The sequence below is a fragment of the Grampus griseus genome (genome assembly GCF_964374135.1).
Source record: "Grampus griseus genome assembly, chromosome: 3".
Lineage (NCBI taxonomy): Eukaryota > Metazoa > Chordata > Mammalia > Artiodactyla > Delphinidae > Grampus > Grampus griseus.
Window position 1 is genome coordinate 109829923 of NC_139019.1, and position 21648 is coordinate 109851570.

Below are 21648 nucleotides of genomic sequence, written 5' to 3' on the forward strand. Positions count from 1 at the left end.
ATTTTCTGTAAAAATTACCTCTCTTCCTCCTACCATTTTTTTCCCCCTTTGAATGGTACCTTTTATAGCATATCAACACACAAAGGTATTTATATCACTTTTACTTAAGTTAGCTTTTTTTTTCCCCGTATGTGGGCCTCTCACTGTTGTGGCCTCTCCCATTGCGGAGCACAGGCTCTGGACGCGCAGGCTCAGCGGCCATGGCTCACGGGCCCAGCCGCTCCGCAGCATGTGGGATCTTCCCGGACCGGAGCACGAACCCGTGTCCCCTGCATCGGCAGGAGGACTCTCAACCACTGTGCCACCAGGGAAGCCCTAAGTTAGCTTTTTAAATGACTGTTTTCTTTTCTGATACAATGAATTTATCAAAAGGCACCAAGATTAGAGTCCTATGTAGTTTCAGAATTTTGTTCCTTTTTAAGTTCCTCTAGAATAATTTTTGTCATAAAAGGGTAACTCTAAGAACCAGAAGAAAATGAATGATACAACACAGTAACTTAAAACTTGTACCATCAAAAAGGTATAAATTTATTAATAGATTCCTTGAACTTTTCACTTAGAAGAAGAAGTCAGAAGAACTTTCTGAACATAAACATAAAAATAGAGCACATGTATTAACAGTAGGAAAACTCTAAGCTTATAGAGGTATTAAATCTTACATAGTAACATACAGCCAAAAGCATTAGAAATTCACCGCCAGATAGATATTCTGATGCATTATCCTGAAAACGTGTCTGATACATAGCACTAACATGTAACAAAGTATGGCATTTATTTCACAGGGAGAAAAGATAGGTTTCATCACAAAAAGATTTACTAGAGGGGCCTCCCTGGTGGCACAGTGGTTGAGAGTCCGCCTGCCGATGCAGGGGACACGGGTTCGTGCCCCGGTCCGGGAGGATCCCACATGCCGCAGAGCGGCTGGGCCCGTGAGCCATGGCCGCTGAGCCTGCGCGTCCGGAGCCTGTGCTCTGCAACGGGAGAGGCCACAGCAGTGAGGCCTGCGTATCGCCAAAAAAAAAAAAAAAAAAAAAAAAAGATTTACTAGATTTCAGCTTTGATTAATTTTAGAGATATATTTTAAAGATAAAAAAAAAAAGATTCACCCCTAAAATAAAAAAGTCTTTATATATATAATCCATTATTAATACTCTTTATGCTCCTACAATGTAAAACATTTAGAAACTTTTGAACTCTAAAAATTTTGATCAGTTAACCTATTTGGTCTTAACACATTCTAAATTCCCTTCTGAGAATCGCATTAACGTTTTTAGTCCATCAGTCCAACATGGATGGAACAATTCTATTTCTTTTTCTTCTTCTTTGGTGGTTCATCCTCAGAGCTACTATTTGTGCTGCTGCTGCTGCTACTGGAAGAGCTGGAATCTGAGTCTGAATCGGAGGACGAGGAAGAGCTTGTGGAGGAGGCTGAAGATGATGAACTGGAGGAGCTTTCATCAGAGTCACTGTCCTCTGAGGAGGATGAGGTAGAGGTCTCTTCACTCTCTGACGAAGAATCACTGGCTGAACTGTCACTGCTATTGCTACTGGAACTAGTTACACTCTTAGACCTATTAGACAATTATATGCATGAGAAGCTGACATTTAATAGAATGTTTAAAAGCAATTTCACTTGAGTATTATGTATATATATATACACTGAAGATTTGCTAGCATGTTATCTCTAGATCTGATGTTTTGAGGATTCCCTAACTGTAATAACCCCACCGTGCCCACCCTCTCCCCTCAACCACAAGGTCTTTTACTACAGCAATTTAACTCTCTTGGATGGAGTCTGAGATAAGTGTATCTACTATACTATGCTCCAGAGTGAATGATGTTAGAATAAAGTTGCAGTTTAACAACTGGGTTTATTTAAACCTCATGTAGAGTGGTAAATGCTTCATAACCTTAACTACTTTATACCAGATACAGCTGGTCAATAATTTCTTACCACTCTAATAACATTTCCTAATCTAAGACAAGAGAAATTACTATTTCCAGGTATAAGGACCCTAGAAAGTTGGAGAAAAAGGATAAATGAAGGAAGAAACTCCAGATAGGTAAACAGAGGAACGTATCAGAAAACAGGATGATATTTAATCATGAATTGCAAACAAGAGACTTCAGATCCAAATCTTTTAACTATTATTTTAAAATCACACACCCCATCCCTCCAACTAGTATTATATATTATCTATATAATACTAAAGCCACACATACCTTTTTTTCTTGGTCTTTCTTTCTACATTAGTTTCTCCAATGCTGATAAATGTGAAGGGGGGGAAAAGCTCCTGTTAATACAGTGATTATAAACAGCTCAAATGCTTCTGCTATCCCCAAAACTTTTTTCATTGGAAAAACACTTTGTCTTTTATAACATGTACTGAGAGTCCAGTGTTTATTGCTATAATCAAGAGGAAAGTTTCCTGTTGCAGGTGTATATGGTACATACAGTCAACTTAACCAGCACTTAAGCAAGACAAATGTTATCAACTGTACTTTAGAAGCGAGGTTAAGTTAGTAGTTAAGATGATCAAACGCACCAATTTGATTGTTTTTTAGTTTTTTCCCAACTCATCTATTTTATTTATTCATTCTTGGCTGCACTGGGTCTCCATTGCTGTGCACAGGCCCTCACCAGTTGCAGCGAGCAGGGGCCACTCTTCTTTGCTGTGTGCGGGTCCCTCACCACGGTGGCCTCCCCTGTTGCGGAGCATGGGCTCTAGGTGCGTGGGCCCCAGCAGCCATAGCACACAAGCCCAGTAGTTGTGGCTCACAGGCTCCAGAGCACAGGCTCAGCAGCTGTGGCGCACAGGCCCAGCTGCTCCGTGGCATGTGGGATCCTCCCAGACCAGGGCTCGAACCCGTGCCCCCTGCATTGGCAGGCGGACTTCCAACCACTGTGGCACCAGGGAAGCCCCTCTTTTTTAGTTTTGAACTTAGATTGACATGGCTAAATCGACTATTTAGTGAACAACAGAACAAAGCAAGTAATAGCACAACAGCTGTAATTTATAATTTGGGTTTCTAGAATGGTATTATAAATGGCCATTTCATATAAAAAAAAGCAACCTTTAATTTAAAAAACCATTTCTTAATTGATTCACTTTGCTGTACACCTGAAACGAACACAACATTGTAAATCAACTATACTCCAATAAAAATAAAAAGTAAAAATAATTAAAAAATAATTAAAAACTATTTCTTGTGACTTCCTTGGCAGTCTAGTAGTTAAGACTCTGTGCTTCCACTGCAGGAAGCCCGGGTTTGATCCCTGGTCTGGGAACTAAGATCCTGCATGCCGCGAGGAAAGGCCAAAAAACAAAAACAAACAAACAAACAAAATACTTCTTTTTCTGCATGTCCCCCAAACGTTCAGTTATTTACTGCTTAAGAACCAGAGACTTAATACTTCAAGACTGTGTTCCCTCACATTATTTATAAAGAACAAAGTCTGGAGATTTCTGAGTGAAATACACAAATGGCTTGCTGCTATACAGCTGCCAAACAACATGCATAGTAAATCAGGCTTTCAAATTACAGATTTACTTCTATTACTATATACTGTCCTGTAAATTTAACATTTTTATATTCTGAACTTCTCTATATTTCCTAGATAACATTATATCCTTATTTCCTGGGTCCTCAAATATAAATATGTATTTATGTAAAGCTGTTTTACACGATGGAATTACTTACTGGAGAATTGTAATTTTTGCAGTAAAATAAGTGGTAGAAGTACATTTGTTAAGTCACACCACAAGAATGCAAGATCACTGAAATTCACACACTTCCATAATTTTATCATTGAACCAAAAAATCAGCAGTCTTTACGTAACAGAGCCAAAACTAAAATTCATGTAGTTCTATGTATTTTTAAGACCAAGATAGTTGTGTAATACAACTAGAAAAACAAAAGTAAATGTTGAAATGAAATTATTCATAACTCTTATATTTTATTCTTTAGGACAGAGTCTTCAAACATTTTTTGCTTACATTCCTAATAAAAGAAGTTTGAAAAATTATGTTTTTCCCCTCAAAGGTTATAAAGTCTGGCATATTATATATTAAATATTGATATTTTAAAAAGAAAATCGTTACATCATTTTGGTAACTGTAAATACCACAAAATTTGATATGTATCATAATTAATTTTAAAAAATAAATGAACAAGCTTATCTTTAACAATTGGTACTTTTACACTGTCCTTTTTCCTCTTTGAACTTGAATTTTTATTCTCCTTTCCCCACAGAATGTATCCTAATATATTTTCATGCCTGAAAATTTTAGTGATCACTTACATTTCTCTGCAGTAAAAATATAGACATAACTTAATATTGTATCTTTTAATTACTTGTGATCATAAGGTTTTAAAAGTGTTTAAAAATTCTGAGTTGAATTACTATTATCATTACTACTATACAAATTGATTAAAACAATGTAAAATATATTATAACTTTTTGTAACTATTATACATAAAAAAATTTCACTGGAACTGTACCTCTTAATGACATGGATTTTTTTTTTCTAGCTTATGTATCCATGGATCTTATTGCTTGACTATGACAGGGTTCAGTATCAATTTAATTCCTATATTTAACTTTTACAGATTGCACCCTGAGAAAGCTTGTTAACCTGAACAGGTAGATGGGAATAGAAAGAGTTTTGCTGTAGCAATGTCACTCAGTTCTCTGAATTCCTCCCATGTTATATTCCACAAGTCACGTAACGATGTATCATTAAAATATACTTTTAAATTGACAACTCAATTAGATCCTCCTTCAATTTTGCTGAGAAAAAAAATTACAAAAGAACTTGCTCCCAATAATTTGGGCCTTTTACTTTCTTACAAACACCAGTATTTTGAAAAGTCTCTAGGATTTTATACATGAGCACAATATACCAAGGTAAGATTAGAGATAGGCGAGAGGTATGCCTTTCTTTTGTGAAATTAGAGAGGGGTAGGCAAGGTCTCATACAGATTTATCTTTGGAAGAAACATATATGAATATTGATAATCTAGAAACTGATTACCTGTCTATTCCTGTATAACCCTTGAAGAGCCTTCCTGTCCACAAACTGGAAGACTGTTGCCTGGAAAATCCAGATGTTTAAGACACTATTATATTGCTAACGGTCCTCATGAAGGTGCTACTTCTAATATGCAGCACTAAGTAGACCTGACACCTTCCTGTTTCAGTTACTCTGAAACACATAAGCTTACTTATTTCATGGGAATTTGAAAAGCTTTATTCAAAGGGCATAAAAGGATAAATAACAATTTTTCCCTCCTACCCAGTTCTCCTAGAAAAGAACCACTATTATCAACCACTTATATTCCCCCCCCCAAAAAAGCTCCATTATTCCTTTTTTCTTCCTTTTTAACATAAATGATAGTATATTATATATACTGTTCTCTACCTTGTTTATATACTTAGTATAAGTATCTTGGGTACTTACTTTGGATATCTTTCCATATCAGTTCATATAATCTACCTCATAGTATTCTGCTGTCATTTCATTGGCAGTTGAGGCAAGAAAAGCAAAGTGATTAAGAGCATGGACTCTGGAGACTGGCTAGTTGGTTTAACACTTAACTTTTCCACTTACTTGCTGTGTGACACTGAGCAAGTTACTGAATCTCTCCATGCCTCAGCTTCTTCATATGTAAAATGGGAATTATAATAGTACTTACCTTAACGGTATAGATGTGATGCTGAAATAAGCTAATACTTGTAAAGACCTTAGTACGGTGCCTGGCACACAGTAACACTCATTAAACATTAGCTAATATTACAATATAATCTAAATCTGGATAACCACCGTGAGATATTTAGTCCCTTAATAAATTTTATAAATACAAATAAATATTCCTTTGGATACCATATGTAACCTTACCTTTGCTGTAATAATAATCTGTTTTCTTTTTCTTTTAAAGCTTTCTTTAGTTCTGCTGTTCTTGAAGGCCTATGTAGGTACTTTCTTTTTCCTGTGCATTCATAAGTCCAATGCCCAAATTCCAAGCATTTCTGACATCTTACATGTTGTTTATTTGCTTCACTGCAGAGTAAAAAATAGAATACAGGCCTTAAATTTTTGACCTGACATTTTCTGTCATGAGAAGCATAAACAATATAAGCATAAAATGATGCTTATGTAAAGGTACAATCCAAAAATAAGCATCATTTTACACTTTAAATTATTTGTTAGATTTAATCACAAAGCAATATAGTAAGTGGTTAAGAGCATGGACCTGGGAGTTAGACAGAACTGAGTACAAATCTTCTTTCCTCAATTCCATTCCAGTAATGGCAGACCAGGTAACTCAGACCAACTCTTCAGCTCAGAACTAGAAAAGACAGTCAAAACATTTTTAACAATGTGCTCGAGGTATCAGAGAACTAACAAGAGATTAAAGAATAACCAAGCCAAGATATGGAAGAAGCTGGAAACCCAGAGTGGTCAGTCCTACGTTTAAGTCAACTCTGGGTTTTTTTCCCAACTCAGGAGGGTAAGCAAGCATCACTTACAAGGAGCAAGGGAGACAAATTATGCATTCAGAGTTGGGACTCTGAAGGGCTTTACTCTAAGAATAAAGCAACTGCTTATCAAGTGCAGCCCAGATTCTAGTCACCTAGGAGACTAAGAAAAATCTCAGTCCCTGAAATTGAATTAAGGTGTGGCAAGTGAAGAAAAATAGATAAAGGAATTAGAAAGGAAGAAATAAAATTGTCATTCCTTACTGATGATGTATCATGTAAATGGCAAATCCAACAGACTCTACAGATAAAAAAAATTTTTTTTGGCACTGCCATGCGGCATGTGGGATCTTACTTCCCCAACCAGGGATCAAACCCTTGCCCCCTGCATTAGGAGCGTGGAGTCCTAATCGCTGGATTGCCGGGGGAGTCCCAAAACATTTTTCAATAATTAGAATTCATAAGTGAGTTTAGGAAGGTTTTATATTGGGGTCAGTAAACTTTGTCTATAAAGTGTCAGAGTCAATATTTTAGGCTTTGCAGACCAAGAGGCAAAATTTAATATATTACAAAGGTATTTATATCACAAGAGAGAAAACAAATTTCTACAAATATTTTATTAATGAAAATATTTCAAATAAAAGAGGTTTATTAATGAGAAGAATGGAATTCTTTTCTATAACATTTCACTCAATTGAGGTTCAAAATTAGTGTTCTCTATCATCAAATTGATCATATATATACAAACATATGTAAAAAGCATTCTTGGTTTGCAAGCCTACAACAGGCAGCAGGCAGGATTCAGTGGACTATCGTTTGCCAAACTTTCTATTAGATATTAGGTCAACACATAAAAATCAATTGAGTTTCTACTTAACAAAAACAGTTAAAAATAAAAATTTAAAAGGTGGTATTTATGGGCTTCCCTGATGGCGCAGTGGTTGAGAGTCCGCCTGCCGATGCAGGGGACACGGGTTCGTGCCCCAGTCCGGGAAGACCCCACATGCAGCAGAGCGGCTAGGCCCGTGAGCCATGGCCGCTGAGGCTGCGCGTCCGGAGCCTGTGCTCCGCAACGGGAGAGGCCACAACAGTGAGAGGCCCGCGTACCGCAAAAAAAAAAAAAAAAGGTGGTATTTATAACATTCTGAAAAATAACAAGCACTTATAAATAAGTGAAAGAAAATATGTGCAAGAATTCTATGCAGAAAACAAACATTACTGAGAGAAATTAAACATCTAAATAAGTAGCTAAGTAAAAGGATTACCATGTTCATAGACTGAAAGACTCAATATTGTAAAAACTGTCCATTCTCCCCAAACTGATCTATAGATTCAAAGCAATGCCAATCAGAATCTCAACAGGTGTTTGTTTGGTATGGAACTTAAACTTATTCCCTAAAATGTATATGGACATTCAAAAGGCCAAGAATAGCCAAAATACCCTTATAAAGGAACAAGTAGGGAAGACTTAGATTAAAATAAATTGACTCGTGGTGATCATTTTGTAATGTACGGAAATATTGAATCTCTTTGTTGTACACCTGGAACTAATGTAGTGTTGTAGGTAAATGATATTTCAAAAACAAACAAAAAAATCATAAAAAAAGAGTTCAGATTTGTGGTTAACAGAGGTAGGGGATAGGGGGAGCAGCAACCAGATGAAGGCAGTCAAAGTACAAACTTCTAGTTATAAGATAAATAAGTACTAGGGATGTAATGTACAACACGATTAATGAAATTAACAGCTGTATGTTATACGTGAAAATTGTTAAGAGTAAATCTTAAAAGTTCTCATCACAAGAAAAAAACTTTTTTCTTCTGTTTCTTTAATTTTGTATCTATACGAGATGATGGATGTTCACTAAACTTATTGTTAACAGTGACTTCATGACGTATGTAAATCAAATCATTATCCTTAAACTTATACAGTGCTGTACGTCAACTATATCTCAATAAGACTGAAAGAAAAAAATAAAAGACAGTGACTCATGATACAGCTATAATAACTTAGAATGTGAGACTGGAGCAAATATATACAAATATGCCAGTGGAACAGAACAGAATGTCCAGAAATAGACTAATGTATACATGAACAATTTATGACAACCATGGCATTAAAGAGCAGTGGGGGGAAAGGTTAGATTATAAATGATGTAGGGACAACTGGTTATGCACATGGTAAAAATAAGACTTAACCATAAGCCCAAAATGATTACAAACTTGGTCAAACAATAAGGTTTAAAAGATAGTATAAAAAAAGTGACATATTTGAGTTAGGAATTCTTAAGAAACAAAAACAAAGCACTAAGACTTCCCTGGTGGTGCAGTGGTTAAGAATCCGCCTGCCAATGCAGGGGATACGGGTTCGAGCTCTGGTACAGGAAGATCCCACATGCTGCGAAGCAACTAAGCCCGTGCGCCACAACTACTGAGCCTGCACTCTAGAGCCTGCAAGCCACAACTACTGAGCCCATGTGCCACAACTACTGAAGCCCACGTGCCTAGAGCCCGTGCTCCACAACAAGAGAAGCCACCGCAGTGAGAACCCTGCGTACCGCAATGGAGAGTAGCCCCCGCTCACCGCAACTAGAGAAAGCCCACGTGCAGCAACGAAGACCCAACGCAGCCAAAAATAATAAATAAATACATTAATTTTACAAAAAGCAGTAATCATAAAAGATTGATAAATTAGAATTACTAAAATTAAGAATTTTCAAAAATTAAGAATTTCTGTTCATCAAAATATACTATAAAGAGAGTAAAAAGAGAAGCCAAAGAGTGGGAGAAGATATTTGTAACACATTTTGCCAACAGCTTCATCTTAAGTATACAAAGAACTCTTATGAATCATTAAGGAAATGATGTACAATAGAAAAATAAGATAAAGTGGAAGATGGAAAGGCAGTACAAAAATGGGATTGAGAAACAAATTAATAAACACATGAAAAGGTGCTCATTACTAACATAAGAAAAAGCAAAAACCACTATAGTTGAAGAAATGCATACTCCACAGTCCAGCAATTCCACTTGCAGGTACTTACACAACAGAAATCTACAAAAAACTATACCAGATAACATGTGTAAGAATATTGGAATATTGCTTTCCTTTACGTAGCTTTTAAAAGTTTTGAAATAGTCACAACCTTATAGAAAAGCTGTTAAGTACAGTTCAAAGAACTATTTTTCCTAAATCATTTGTGAACTGTTTTTGCTGAGCCATTTGTAAGTTGCCAACCTGATGCCTCATCAAACCAGAATACTTTACTGCATGTTTTCTATAAACTAGGACATTCTCATATATACAATGTAACCATCAAAATCAAGAAGTTAATGTTGATACCTTCAAGATCCCATTTAAGTTTAATCTTCAGACCCCATTTAAGTTTCATCAAATGTCCCAAAAACATTCTCTATAGCAAAATCCAGTTCTGCATCAATGTTGCACATGTTGTCATGTCTCTTCCTTCTTCTGGAAGAGTTCCTCAGTCCTGTGTCTTGCTTTACATGACCTTGACACTTTTTGATGATTACAGCCAGTTATTTTGTAGAATGTGCTTCAATTTGAGTTGGAGGATTTGCTTCCAAGTTCACTCATGTGGCTAACGGGAGGCTTCAGTTCCTTACCTGCTGGCCTCTCCATCGGGCTGCTTACAACATGGTTTTACCCAGGGAGAGTAACCAAGATAACTCAAGAAAGAAGTCAGTCTTTTATCACCCAATCTTGGAAATGACATACCATTACTTTTGCTACATTCTACTGGTCATACAGACCAACTCTGGTACTCTCTGGAAGAGAGTACACATGAAGCAGGGATCACTGGAGATCATCTTGGAGGCTGGCTACAACATCTGATATCTCTATATGATTAGATTCAAGCCATGTATTTTTGGCAGGAATATAACAGAAATGTGCCGTGTTCTTCTCACTGTATTCCTGTCAGGTGACACAAGACTACAATTTGTCTTGTTACTGATGATGTTCGTTTTGATCCCTTCATTATGGAGGGTCAACCAGATTTTGCAATATAAAGTTATTTTTTGTCCTTTTGTAATTGAGGTGGTTTTAAATTATGTCCACAAATTCTATGATATCCTTACTTCAAGGGTTGGAGCCTAACTACCCTCCCCTTAAGTGTGGCTAAGACTTAGTGACTTGCTTCTAATTAACAGAATAAAGCAGGGTGATGGAGCGTGACTTTAAAGATTAGCTCATGGGCTTCCCTGGTGGCGCAGTGGTTGAGAGTCCGCCTGCCGATGCAGGGGACACGGGTTCGTGCCCCGGTCCGGGAAGATCCCACATACCGCAGAGCGGCTGGGCCCGTGAGCCATGGCCGCTGAGCCTGCGCGTCCGGAGCCTGTGCTCCGCAACGGGAGAGGCCACAGCAGTGAGAGGCCCGCGTACCGCAAAAAAAAAAAAAAAAAAAAAGATTAGCTCATGTAGCTGCCATGTCATGAAAACACTCAAGCAGCCTCTAGGGAGGCCCACGTAGTGAGGAACTGAGGCTTCCTGCCAACAGCCCTGTGAATAGCTATCTTGGAAGCAGATCCTCCAGTTGTGGTCAAGTCTCCAGATGACTGCAGCCCCTGGCAACATCCTGACCACAAACATGTGGGGAGAACCTAAGTCAGAACCACTCAGCTGGGACTTCCCTGGTGGTCCAGCGGTAAAGAAGCCGCTTTACAATGCAGGGTACGCGGGTTCAATCCCTGATTGGGGAACTAAGATCCCACATGCCGCAGGGCAACTAAGCCCGCGCGCCACAACTACTGAGCTCCTGCGCCTCAACTAGAGTTCGCGAGCCGCAAACTACATAGCCCATGTGCTCTGGAACCCACGTGCCACACTACAGAGCCCATGTGCCCTGGAGCCTGCATGCCACAACTAGAAAAGAGAAAACCCACATGCCAATAGAGAGAAGCTCACACGCCACAACAAAAGATCACGCATGCCTCAATGAAGATCCCGCGTGCCACAACTAACACCTGAGGCAGCCCCCCCTACAAAAAAAAAAAGAAGAAAGAAAAAAGAACTACGCAGCTAAGTCACTCCTGAATTCCTGACCACAGAACTGAGATGTTTATTGTTAGAAGTCACTAAATTCTGGGGTAATTTGTTATACAACTATAATTAATATCTAATAAAGCAATTAATAAGTATTTTGTGGGTTGGTATTTGAAAGTACATAAATATCCTGCTCATTAAATTTTTAGTTCATTTATTCATCTATCAGTATGAAGTCTATTTTTCTATTTTATTGAATGAGTTACTATCCATTACCATGATTTATTTTGATGCTCAGATTGCCCTAGATTTGGTCAGTGGGAATCCCTCCAAGTTGGATTCTGTGTTCTTTTCACATGGTTCCTTCATTCTTTGAGCACTTCCTTGCTTTCTGGTACAACAAAAAATTCCAGGCTCATCTTATACTTTCCCTGTCCTAAAATCAGGCCTTTCCAGGCCTGAAATCAGCCTGATGGAACCCTGATGACATTCAGAGTCAAGATCAGGGCACACATGTGCTCACTGTAACTGGAATGTTGCTGCTCCCAGATACCCTCAGTGGACAGAGCTAGGGAACAACACACACATTACTATCCATGTATCAAATACACACATCTACAGCTATATTTAACTATATATTTTGAAAACCATGAATTCATACCGATACCTTTAATTCCAATTCAACTTCACAGAATTTACTCTATTTTCTCCTTCCCCATACCTCCTCCTCCTTCAGTGAGAAATCTGGCTCCCATTATCCTTAACAGATTTAGTTATTTGGTCAATCTGTCTTATGAAACCAATTGCCCATTGTTGCCCCCTCCCCCTTACAGATGCCCTCTTTACTCCATGTGGGCTCTGGTACTCTGCCCTTTGCTGTCCTCCCACACTCCCCATGTGAACATGCTCCTCACCCTGCTTGGGCTCTGACTTCCACTGCCGGGCCAGTCCACCTCACATGAACTCATTTCTCTTTCTATTTAGACTGTGCCACCCCACATCAAATTATACCTCCCCTCCCCCATGGAGACATTCTCCCCACTAGGGTGACAACTTGTGTTAAATGGCCCTCCCTGTGTGGAAACCCCCCTCACTCTGCTTGGGATCTGGTGCCCTGCATTGGACCTTCACTCAACTGGATGCCCTCTGCACCCTGCTGGCACTGCACGCCAGTTCACGTCCCTATGTGGATGCCCTAGTTACTCCCCTTCAGCTCTAATACTCCAGTGCCAAGTCAGTCCTCTGCATGGATCTATACCACCTCATGGCTTTAGGACTGACTTGTTCAAGTAGGGAAGAGGAAGAGGAAGAACTATAGTAATATTCTTAACAACAAGATTTGTAAAATCCTCTAAATTGGAAATAATATCAAAGAAGAATGGATGATCTGTGGTATAGAATACACTGGAATACTTCATAGTGATAAAAATGAACAAATTCCAGCTTAATATAACTCAGATGGAGCTTAGATATAAGAAGCTAAACTCAAAAGAATCTAAATTGTCTGATTCTGTGTAAAGGTTAAAGACAGGCAAAATTAAACTCTAGTGAATAGTTAGATGGTAAAAGCACAGAACAGAAGCAAGTTAGTAATTACCATAAATGTTGGGATAGTGGTTACTTTAGGAAGGAGGGAGGAGGTTGTGATTGGGAAAGCTTGGTGGCATCTAGTATATTGGCAATTTTTTATTAAATACTTGATCTGGGTAGTGGTTACATGGGTTAAGAATTATAAAAATTGAAAAAAAAAGAAAAAAAAGAATTATAAACATTACCTATTAAGGACATATTTATGTTGTCTGAACTTTTTTGTAGATGTGTTATAGTTCACAACAATAAAATTTTTTTAAAATCTTGGCTCTTTCACTACACAGCTTTAGGCTCATTAGCAAGCTAGTTTTTGAACTTCAGTTTCTATTCTAAAAAATGGGATAATATCTACTTCACTAGGTTATTGTGAGAATTAGATAAGACTATAACCGTGGTTTATACTTACTGTGTGCCAGGAATTTAGCTAAGTAGTATTTATACATAAATACATCTAATCCCCATGATAACCCAATGAGTTTGAGAACAATATCCCCATTCTACAGACTGGGATGTTTGTATAGAAAGCAGTAAGGAATCTGGCATAAAGTAATAGACAAATAAATGGGAGTTGTGAATATCAATCCACACATTAGGCTAATCAATTATCTGGACTAACGAAACATGGCAATTTAAATTTTCTCAAAACATGGTTGCATGATGGGATGCTAGATTCTTAATTTCGACCTAGAGCAGTCACCTTTTTATCCCTGGAGAACACATAATTGGTGTTCAGTAAATGTTTCTAAAATGACTGACTGTTTAAATAGGCAAGGGTTTAAGAGGACATATATTGTTTATAGTATGCTTTTCATTAATGAATTCCCACATCATCAGCCAGCTTCTGTAATTTTGACAGTAATTTATTTTTAGCGTTTGTTCAAAAATTAAGTCAATCCTAACATGAAGAACTAATGTTTCAAGCAAGGAAATACTATTCAGTAGTAGTTTCTTTTTTTAAATAAATTTATTTATTTTTGACTGCATTGGGTCTTCGTTGCTGAGCAGGGACTACTCTTCGTTGTGGTGTGCAGGCTTCTCATTGAGGTGGCTTCTCTTGTTGCGAGCACGGGCTCTAGGTGCACAGGCTTCAATAGTTGTGGCACGTGAGCTCAAGTAGTTGTGGCTCGCTGGCTCTAGAGCGCAGGCTCAGTAGTTGTGGCGCACGGGCTTAGTTGCTCCGCGGCATGTGGGATCTTCCCGGACCAGGGCTCGAACCCGCGTTCCCTGCACTGGCAGGCGGATTCTTAACCACTGCGCCACCAGGGAAGTCCTGAGTGGTAGTATTGAAAGATAATAAAGAAGAGTCAGCTTTTTACCATAATAGTAATAGTTCATAAATTTCAGTAAGCAACTGCCAGAACCACGACTATAACTTCAGAGCTTATCTGAATGTGTAATGTAGCAAATTGTTAAGGCTATCAATAATAAAACACTCTATGGACTTAATATTAAGTTGCCCACTTTTCAGGCAAAAAGAACCACTAACACACTTAATATATACACAATTGTGATATGCATTCCAGAAATAATAAATTCAAAAACATTAAAGGATAATTAGTAAAAAATGTAAAATCATGACTCTCATATAAAGTGAACACATGTCAAAGGTTTTATTTAATCATTAATTAATAAGGGAACCAGTAAGATGTTGCAGTTGGTTCAAAACAGAATCCAAACAACACACATATATGAGCAATCAGGAACACAGGAAACGAATTTACAGATAGCTAAAAACTGGTCAAAAAAAAACCAAACAAAACTGGTCAATAGACACAGGGCAAGAATCAGTTGTACTGTCTTTTCATGGGTAAGAATCTTTTCTACCAGCTTTCTACAATTTACAGAGTCATTTTAAAATAGCTCAAAGAGGGCTTCCCTGGTGGCGCAGCGGTTAAGAATCCGCCTGCCAATGCAAGGAACACGGATTCGAGCCCTGGTCTGCAAAGATGCCACATGCCGCGGAGCAACCAAGCCCGTGAGTCTGGGAAGATCCCACATGCCGCGGAGCAACTAAGCCCGTGGGCCACAATTACTGAGCCTGCGCTCTAGAGCCTGTGAGCCTCAACTACTGAAGCCCACGTGCTTAGAGCCCGTGCTCCACAACAAGAGAAGCCACCGCAATGAGAAGTCCGCGCACCGCAACGAAGAGTAGCCCCCGCTCGCCGCAACTAGAGAAAGCCTGCGCGCAGCAACAAAGACCCAACTCAGCCAAAAATAAATTAAAAAACAAAACAAAAAACAAAACATATATATATATATCAAAGACAGTGAGGCACAGGCCGTCACAGAGTCACTAGCCAGGACAGGGAATTAGACAAATCAGCCAGTAATCTTTATTTTTTAATCCATTTCAAAGCCTTTCACAATATTTCCTAACAATGAAAATATGGAGGAGTGTGGAAGCCTCTCAGAATCAAGGAAATAAAGTCTTCTCCAACTCATAGTTTGTTTTCCGAATATTAAGAAACTTATAACCTGAGATCACAGCCATTAAAAATATTATCTACCAGCACTGTGGAGTTTGCTTTTTGTTGTTATAAACAAAACATTCACCAATACCTAAAGCCCACCTATGATGTTCTAAACATTAACACCCCTAAAAATACTTAAATCTTCCAGATAGAATACTGAATGAGGCACACCTATAATTTCAAAATAAACACAAGATCAGCATTTATTTCTTTTCAAATGAATACCCTATTTTTTTTTTTTTTTTTTTTTTGGTGGTACGCGGGCCTCTCACTGTTGTGGCCTCTCCCGTTGCGGAGCACAGGCTCCAGATGCGCAGGCTCAGCGGCCATGGCTCACGGGCCCAGCCACTCCGTGGCATGCGGGATCCTCCTGGACCAGGTCACGAACCCGTGTCCCCTGCATCGGCAGGCAGACTCTCAACCACTGCGCCACCAGGGAAGCCCTGAACACCCTATTTAATAATATTCCATTTCTATATTCTAAGCTAAGGCTTAAGGAAGTGTTTTAATGGTACAGCCTTTTTGGGTGAAACCACCTTCTTTGATACCATTTCTGTCAGATTGGCAAAGCTGTTTTTTAAGCCGATTGTTGGCAAAGATGGAGAATGGGCACCCTAAATGTAGTAAGATACACATTCTTAATTGCTGGTAAGAATGTAAGTTGCAGATACTTTCTGAAGGGCTATTTGGTAATATGCAACAAAAATCTTAAAAATGTACATACCAAATAAACAAAAAATATAATATAAATGATGATTATCTACCTAGAAAATCCCTAAGAATCCAAAATGGAGCTATTAGGACTACTAAATGAGTTTAATAAGGTCACAGGATACAAGGTCAACATACAAAAGTCAATATACTAGCAACAAACAGTTGGACATGGAAATTTTTAAAAAATACTATTACAATACTTACTTTTACCCTTGTTAAATTTCTTCTTGTTAGACTCAACATAGAGTTCCAGCCTGTCAAGACCTTTCTGGATTGGGATTGCGTCATCCATTGTATTAGTTATCCCTCTCAGCTTTGTGTTAACTGCAGGTTTGATAAACACGCACATGTGTCCTCATCCAAGTCATTTATAAAAATGTTGACAAGACCAAACTGAGGACCAAACTCTGCAGGCCACCATGGGATACCTCTATATATTTACTTAAACCCATTAAACAATACTCTTTGTCCATGATGTTCAACTGATGTACCTAATTGTTCTGTTTTCACAAGAATATTGTGAGAGACTTTTCAAGATGGCTTTTTGAAATCCAAATACCTAAAAGGCAAAAAGGGTATCAATCTGTAATGACTTGATACCTGATGATCTTGGCTTTTCTTTCTGCACGTATTTAATAAATCGAGCCAGAATTTTGGCTGGAATGGATATCAAGTTCACTGGTCTGGTTTGTGGAATCTACCTTTCTCACTTTGAAAATCAAAACAGCATTTGCCTACTTCCAGTCCTTAAGCACCACTCCTGTTTGCCAGGGGTTCTCAGATTACCAGCAGCAGTACAGCCATGTCACCTGGAAAATCTCTGTTATGCTGGGGAGCAATCACATGGGTCAAGTGCCTTAAACACATTCAGAGTGGAATAGGGCTCTATAACTCACTCCTATCTTCTCATGCTGCATATAATTATATGTGAGTGAAATCTGATTCAAAGTTAAGTCCCTGAAAGATCTGCTGAATGAAAAGTTCAAATTTCCCCCCTTTCCTCCTTTAGTCCAAAGACTTTTAAAAACAATGTCAATAGTAGTTTCTCACTTCTCATAACTTGTAGTTTAAGACTTGTTCTTATGGAAGTGCTATATGCTCTTTATAAATAAAATTAAATCTTTTTGATGAATATAAAATGAAAAGTAAAGGCTCCTCGTCTGCTTTCCCCCCCCAAAATATTCCAAATTCTCCTGGACTCCCCTTGCCTCTAAAGGCCCTCCCTCTCCAACTCCCTGGGAATTGTCCCGACAGTCTGCAAACCATGACAGGTTTCATTATACACCATGTTTTCTTTCCAGTAAGACTAGAAGCTCCTAAAGCTAAGATTGTCTTTTACTTCTGTGTAGCTCATGTACCAAATACAAGCATACTGCAGAAATAGAACATTTGTTTAACTGTGTGATACTCCAAAACTTATGTTAAAAGCACCAGAAGTCTTACTTTCAGCTTCATATTTAAGTGGACATTGGTTGGTTTTGTCAATCTAGCAATCATTACCTCCTCTGACCTACCCACCCATTCGTTTATTTTTATTTTATTTTTTTACCACCCATTGGTTTATAAGGATCCATTCAATTATCCTGGGAAGAGAATGAGGTCCAAGTCAATCAAAGCTTCATAATCCCATAGACATGGTTCAGGGTAGGGTATGTAACCCAACCTAGACAATGAGATGCTATCAACTTGAAGCTGAAAGGATATAAAGGACCCTAGATACTGCAGCCATCTTAGGACCAAAGGAGTGATCTAACCAAGTATGGAACCAACACCCAAAAGGGCAAACCTGGGAGAGATTAGACCCTGGTGACATCATTTACTGCACATCTATTAAGTATTACTGTTACTCCATTCTTGATCTCAGAACCATATGACTTCAAAGCCTTCTTCCTCCACCAAGCATACTACTAATTCATTCTGATTCCTTAAGTCTTTATCCTTATGTTCAAGGAACCTCATCAGGCATAAGAGGTAGTCTGATGAAAGGGAGAAGAGAAGGATCAGGGCTCTTAGAATAAAAAATATAAATATAAAAAGAAATACAGGGCTTCCCTGGTGGTGCAGTGGTTGAGAATCTGCCTGCTAATACAGGGGACACGGGTTCGAGCCCTGGTCTGGGAAGATCCCATATGCCACGAAGCAACTAGGCCCGTGAGCCACAACTACTGAGCCTGCGCGTCTGGAGCCTGTGCTCCGCAACAAGAGAGGCCGCGATAGTGAGAGGCCCGCGCACCGCGATGAAGAGTGGCCCCCGCTTGCCACAACTAGAGAAAGCCCTCGCACAGAAACGAAGACCCAACACAGTCAAAAATAAATAAATTAATTAAAAAAAAAGAAATACAGGGGTTTCCCTGGTGGAGCAGTGGTTAAGAATCTGCCTGCCAATGCAGGAGAAACGGGTTTGAGCTCTGGGTCCGGGAAGATCCCTCATGCCATGGAGCAACTAAGCCCGTGCGCCAACAACTACTGAGCCTGCGCTCTAGAACCCGTGAGCCACAACTACTGGGCCCACATGCCACAACTACTGAAGCCCTCACACCTATAGCCTGTGCTCTCCAACCAGACATGCCACCGCAATGAGAAGCCCGCGCACCACAAGGAAGAGTAGCCCTCACTCGCCGCAACTAGAGAAAGCCCACGCGCAGCAACGAAGACCCAATGCAGCCAAAAATAAATAAATAAATTTATTTAAAAAGAAATATAAATATACACATTAGAGCAGACTGTGAGCGATATATTATTAACGGGCAAATGGTGATGCCATGAAAAGCTGACAGAGTGAAAAAGTGTCGGACGTTGTTTGGGTATGCAGACTGATAGAAGAAAAAAAGGTTTCACAAGAAAGGGACATCTGGCACAAACTCCTGCATTATCTGTTCACAGAAAACCTCTTGTGCTATTCTCTCTCGCTCATTATCCACAATGGCCATCTTTCGTTTCTTAAAAACTAAGTTCTTTGCTGTCTCAAAACAATTATGCTAGTCTGGGTGCTCTTTCCCCAAATCCTCTCATGACTGGTTCCTTTCTCACATTTCCGATCTCTGTTCAAATACCATCTCTTCAGAGATGCCTTTCCAGTCCAACCAACCTAACCTGTACCTTTTTCTCTTTCCATCACCTCTTATTTCCTTCAAAGCTCTTATCATCAACTGTATTTACTTAAAATGCTTAGTTTATCGACTCTTTCCACCAATAGAATGTAAGCTTCCTGAAAGCAGGGATTCCGTCTTGAACACCTCTTTTTACTTACACCCAAATACCGGCATAGAGCGATAGGTAATGCATAAATTAATATTTGTTGGAGAATGAATGGCAGAAAGTGAGAAGAGAGCTTGACAGAAAAGTCAGGCTGTTCCTAGGGAAGGCGATAGGAATGGGGCACGAAAAGCCAGTGGGCTGGAGGCTGCACAGGAAGCTGAAGGTTTACGTCGGCGAGAGTAGGCGGTGTTGGACGAGGGCTACAGGCTTCGCCCGGTCACGCGTGGGGTGGGCGGCCGGGTTGGCAAAGGGGCATAGAACTCTTAGCGACCAACTCCTGGGCGTTCCCTTCGCGGGAACCAAACACGAGACTCTCTTCAGGCACCCCCTAGGTCCCACCCAGCGGTCTTACGCAGCCGTCTTCCACGAAATCGCTAATCCACAGACATCAAACTTACCGCCCCGGCCCGAGCCCCTCGCGGGCAGGCGACGTGTGAGAAAAACGGCCAACCTCCGCCTGACCACGCTGAGGATCCCACACCGACCCCGCATACCGTCGCCCGCTCACTAGCCGGCTGACGCGCTTCTCCCCGCCCCCAGCCCGCCCAGCGGCCCGACTCCGGCCCTAACTTACGCTTGTCTCCGGGCTATGAGGCGATGCATGGGAGTCGCCATCTTAGCGCGGCTGAGGCCTGCCGCGCTGGGTTTTGGGAAACTCCTCGGAGGGGGCGGGGACTTAGAACCCCGGAGGCCGTAGGCGTGGGCGGGACCAGTCGGGCCTGGAGAGTTAATGGGTCAGCTTTTGGGGCAAGTAGTGGTTAGGGCCTGGTCTGTTGTGTTTCCTGTGTGCGTCTGTAGTTTGAGGGAGAGGAATGAGGCAGGTTGATCGGTCAGAATGAGGGATTTTAAGGATGGGTCCACGTATATTGCGTGGAGAGTCAGAGAAGAACATTCTCGAATGAGGGATCCATCTATCCATCTTTATATACAAATGAATTTATATATATATATAAATATAAATATAAATGAATAAAACTGCATTGTTCAGGACACTAGAAGTAGTTTGGATAGCAAAATAAAAAGGAATGAGTTCAACAAGATTGGGACCATCAATTGAAAAAGAATGACTTTAGGACTTACCTGGTGGCGCAGTGGTTGAGAGTCCACCTGCCGATGCAGAGGACACGGGTTCGTGCCCCTCTCCGGGAAGATCCCACATGCTGCGGAGCGGCTGGGCCCGTGAGCCATGGCCACTGAGCCTGCGCGTCTGGAGCCTGTGCTCCGCAACGGGAGAGGCCACAACAGTGAGAGGCCCGCGTACCGCAAAAAAAAAAGAAAGAAAAAGAAAAAGAATGACTTTAGCAAATTATAAAATGCAAATATATGTTGTTTATATTTTTCATAATGATGTTATAAGGCTATATAGGTAAAACTGCTTTTTCAACTGGAAAAAGATTATACAAATATTAATTAAGGATATTTTAGTATTTAGTGTCAGTCATAGAAATTTATTCTCTTAAATCCAGTCTTTGAAATATAGATAACTTTTTTTTAACATCTTTATTGGAGTATAATTGCTTTACGATGGTGTGTCAGTTTCTGCTTTATAACAAAGTGAATCAGTTATACATATACATATATCCCCATATCTCTTCCCTCTTACGCCTCCCTGCCTCCCACCCTCCCTATCCCACCCCTCTAGGTGGTCACAAAGCACTGAGCTGATCTCCCTGTGCCATGCGGCTGCTTCCCACTAGCTATGGGTTTTACATTTGGTGGTGTATATATGACCATGCCACTCTCTCACTTTGTCCCAGCTTTCCCTTCCCCCTCCCCGTGTCCTCAAGTCCATTCTCTAGTAGGTCTGCGTATAGATAACTTTTTGAAATATATATATGTATGTATGTTTCTGTGTCTCCATTCATTTTTTTTAATTTATGTTTTTCAATTAAAATGTTTGAGGAACTGAAGGCAGAGCATTGAACAAATAAAGTCGTTGTACACATGGAGCTTTCTACAGACAATAAACAAACGCAATGTCCAACGTGTGTGAATACTCTAAAGAAAAATAATTTAGCGTAAGGGGTAAAGAGTGATTCAGCAATGGGAGTTAGAGAAGGTGATGTCATGCAACCTTTGTGCACATCTTGTTCCTTAAAAAGTGGAATCTTACTCTCTGTTCTGTTCCTCA

The 21648-nt window shown here is 39.7% G+C and overlaps 1 protein-coding gene across 1 annotated transcript; it reads right to left on the minus strand.

Annotated features, from left to right (window-relative positions):
- Positions 1-308: 308 nt before the first annotated feature.
- On the minus strand, positions 309-20149 carry ZCCHC10 (zinc finger CCHC-type containing 10). Its single transcript, XM_082650188.1, has 4 exons — positions 20092-20149; positions 5902-6063; positions 2224-2265; positions 309-1571 (listed from the first exon to the last, which is right to left on the minus strand). Exons 1-4 carry the CDS (start codon positions 20130-20132, stop codon positions 1304-1306), a joined length of 513 nt encoding a protein of 170 aa, XP_082506314.1. The 5' UTR covers positions 20133-20149; the 3' UTR covers positions 309-1303.
- Positions 20150-21648: the final 1499 nt, after the last annotated feature.

What these genes read in the sequence shown, in the direction of transcription:
- ZCCHC10 (XM_082650188.1), bottom strand. Translation starts at nt 20,132, where the DNA reads ATGGCGACTCCCATGCATCGCCTCATAGCCCGGAGACAAGC. An exon ending in CTCATAGCCCGGAGACAAGC is followed by an intron (nt 6,064 to 20,091) that starts GTAAGTTAGGGC and finishes TTTACTCTGCAG; the next exon opens with TGAAGCAAATAAACAACATG. An exon ending in AGAAAGACCAAGAAAAAAAG is followed by an intron (nt 1,572 to 2,223) that starts GTATGTGTGGCT and finishes ATTGTCTAATAG; the next exon opens with GTCTAAGAGTGTAACTAGTT.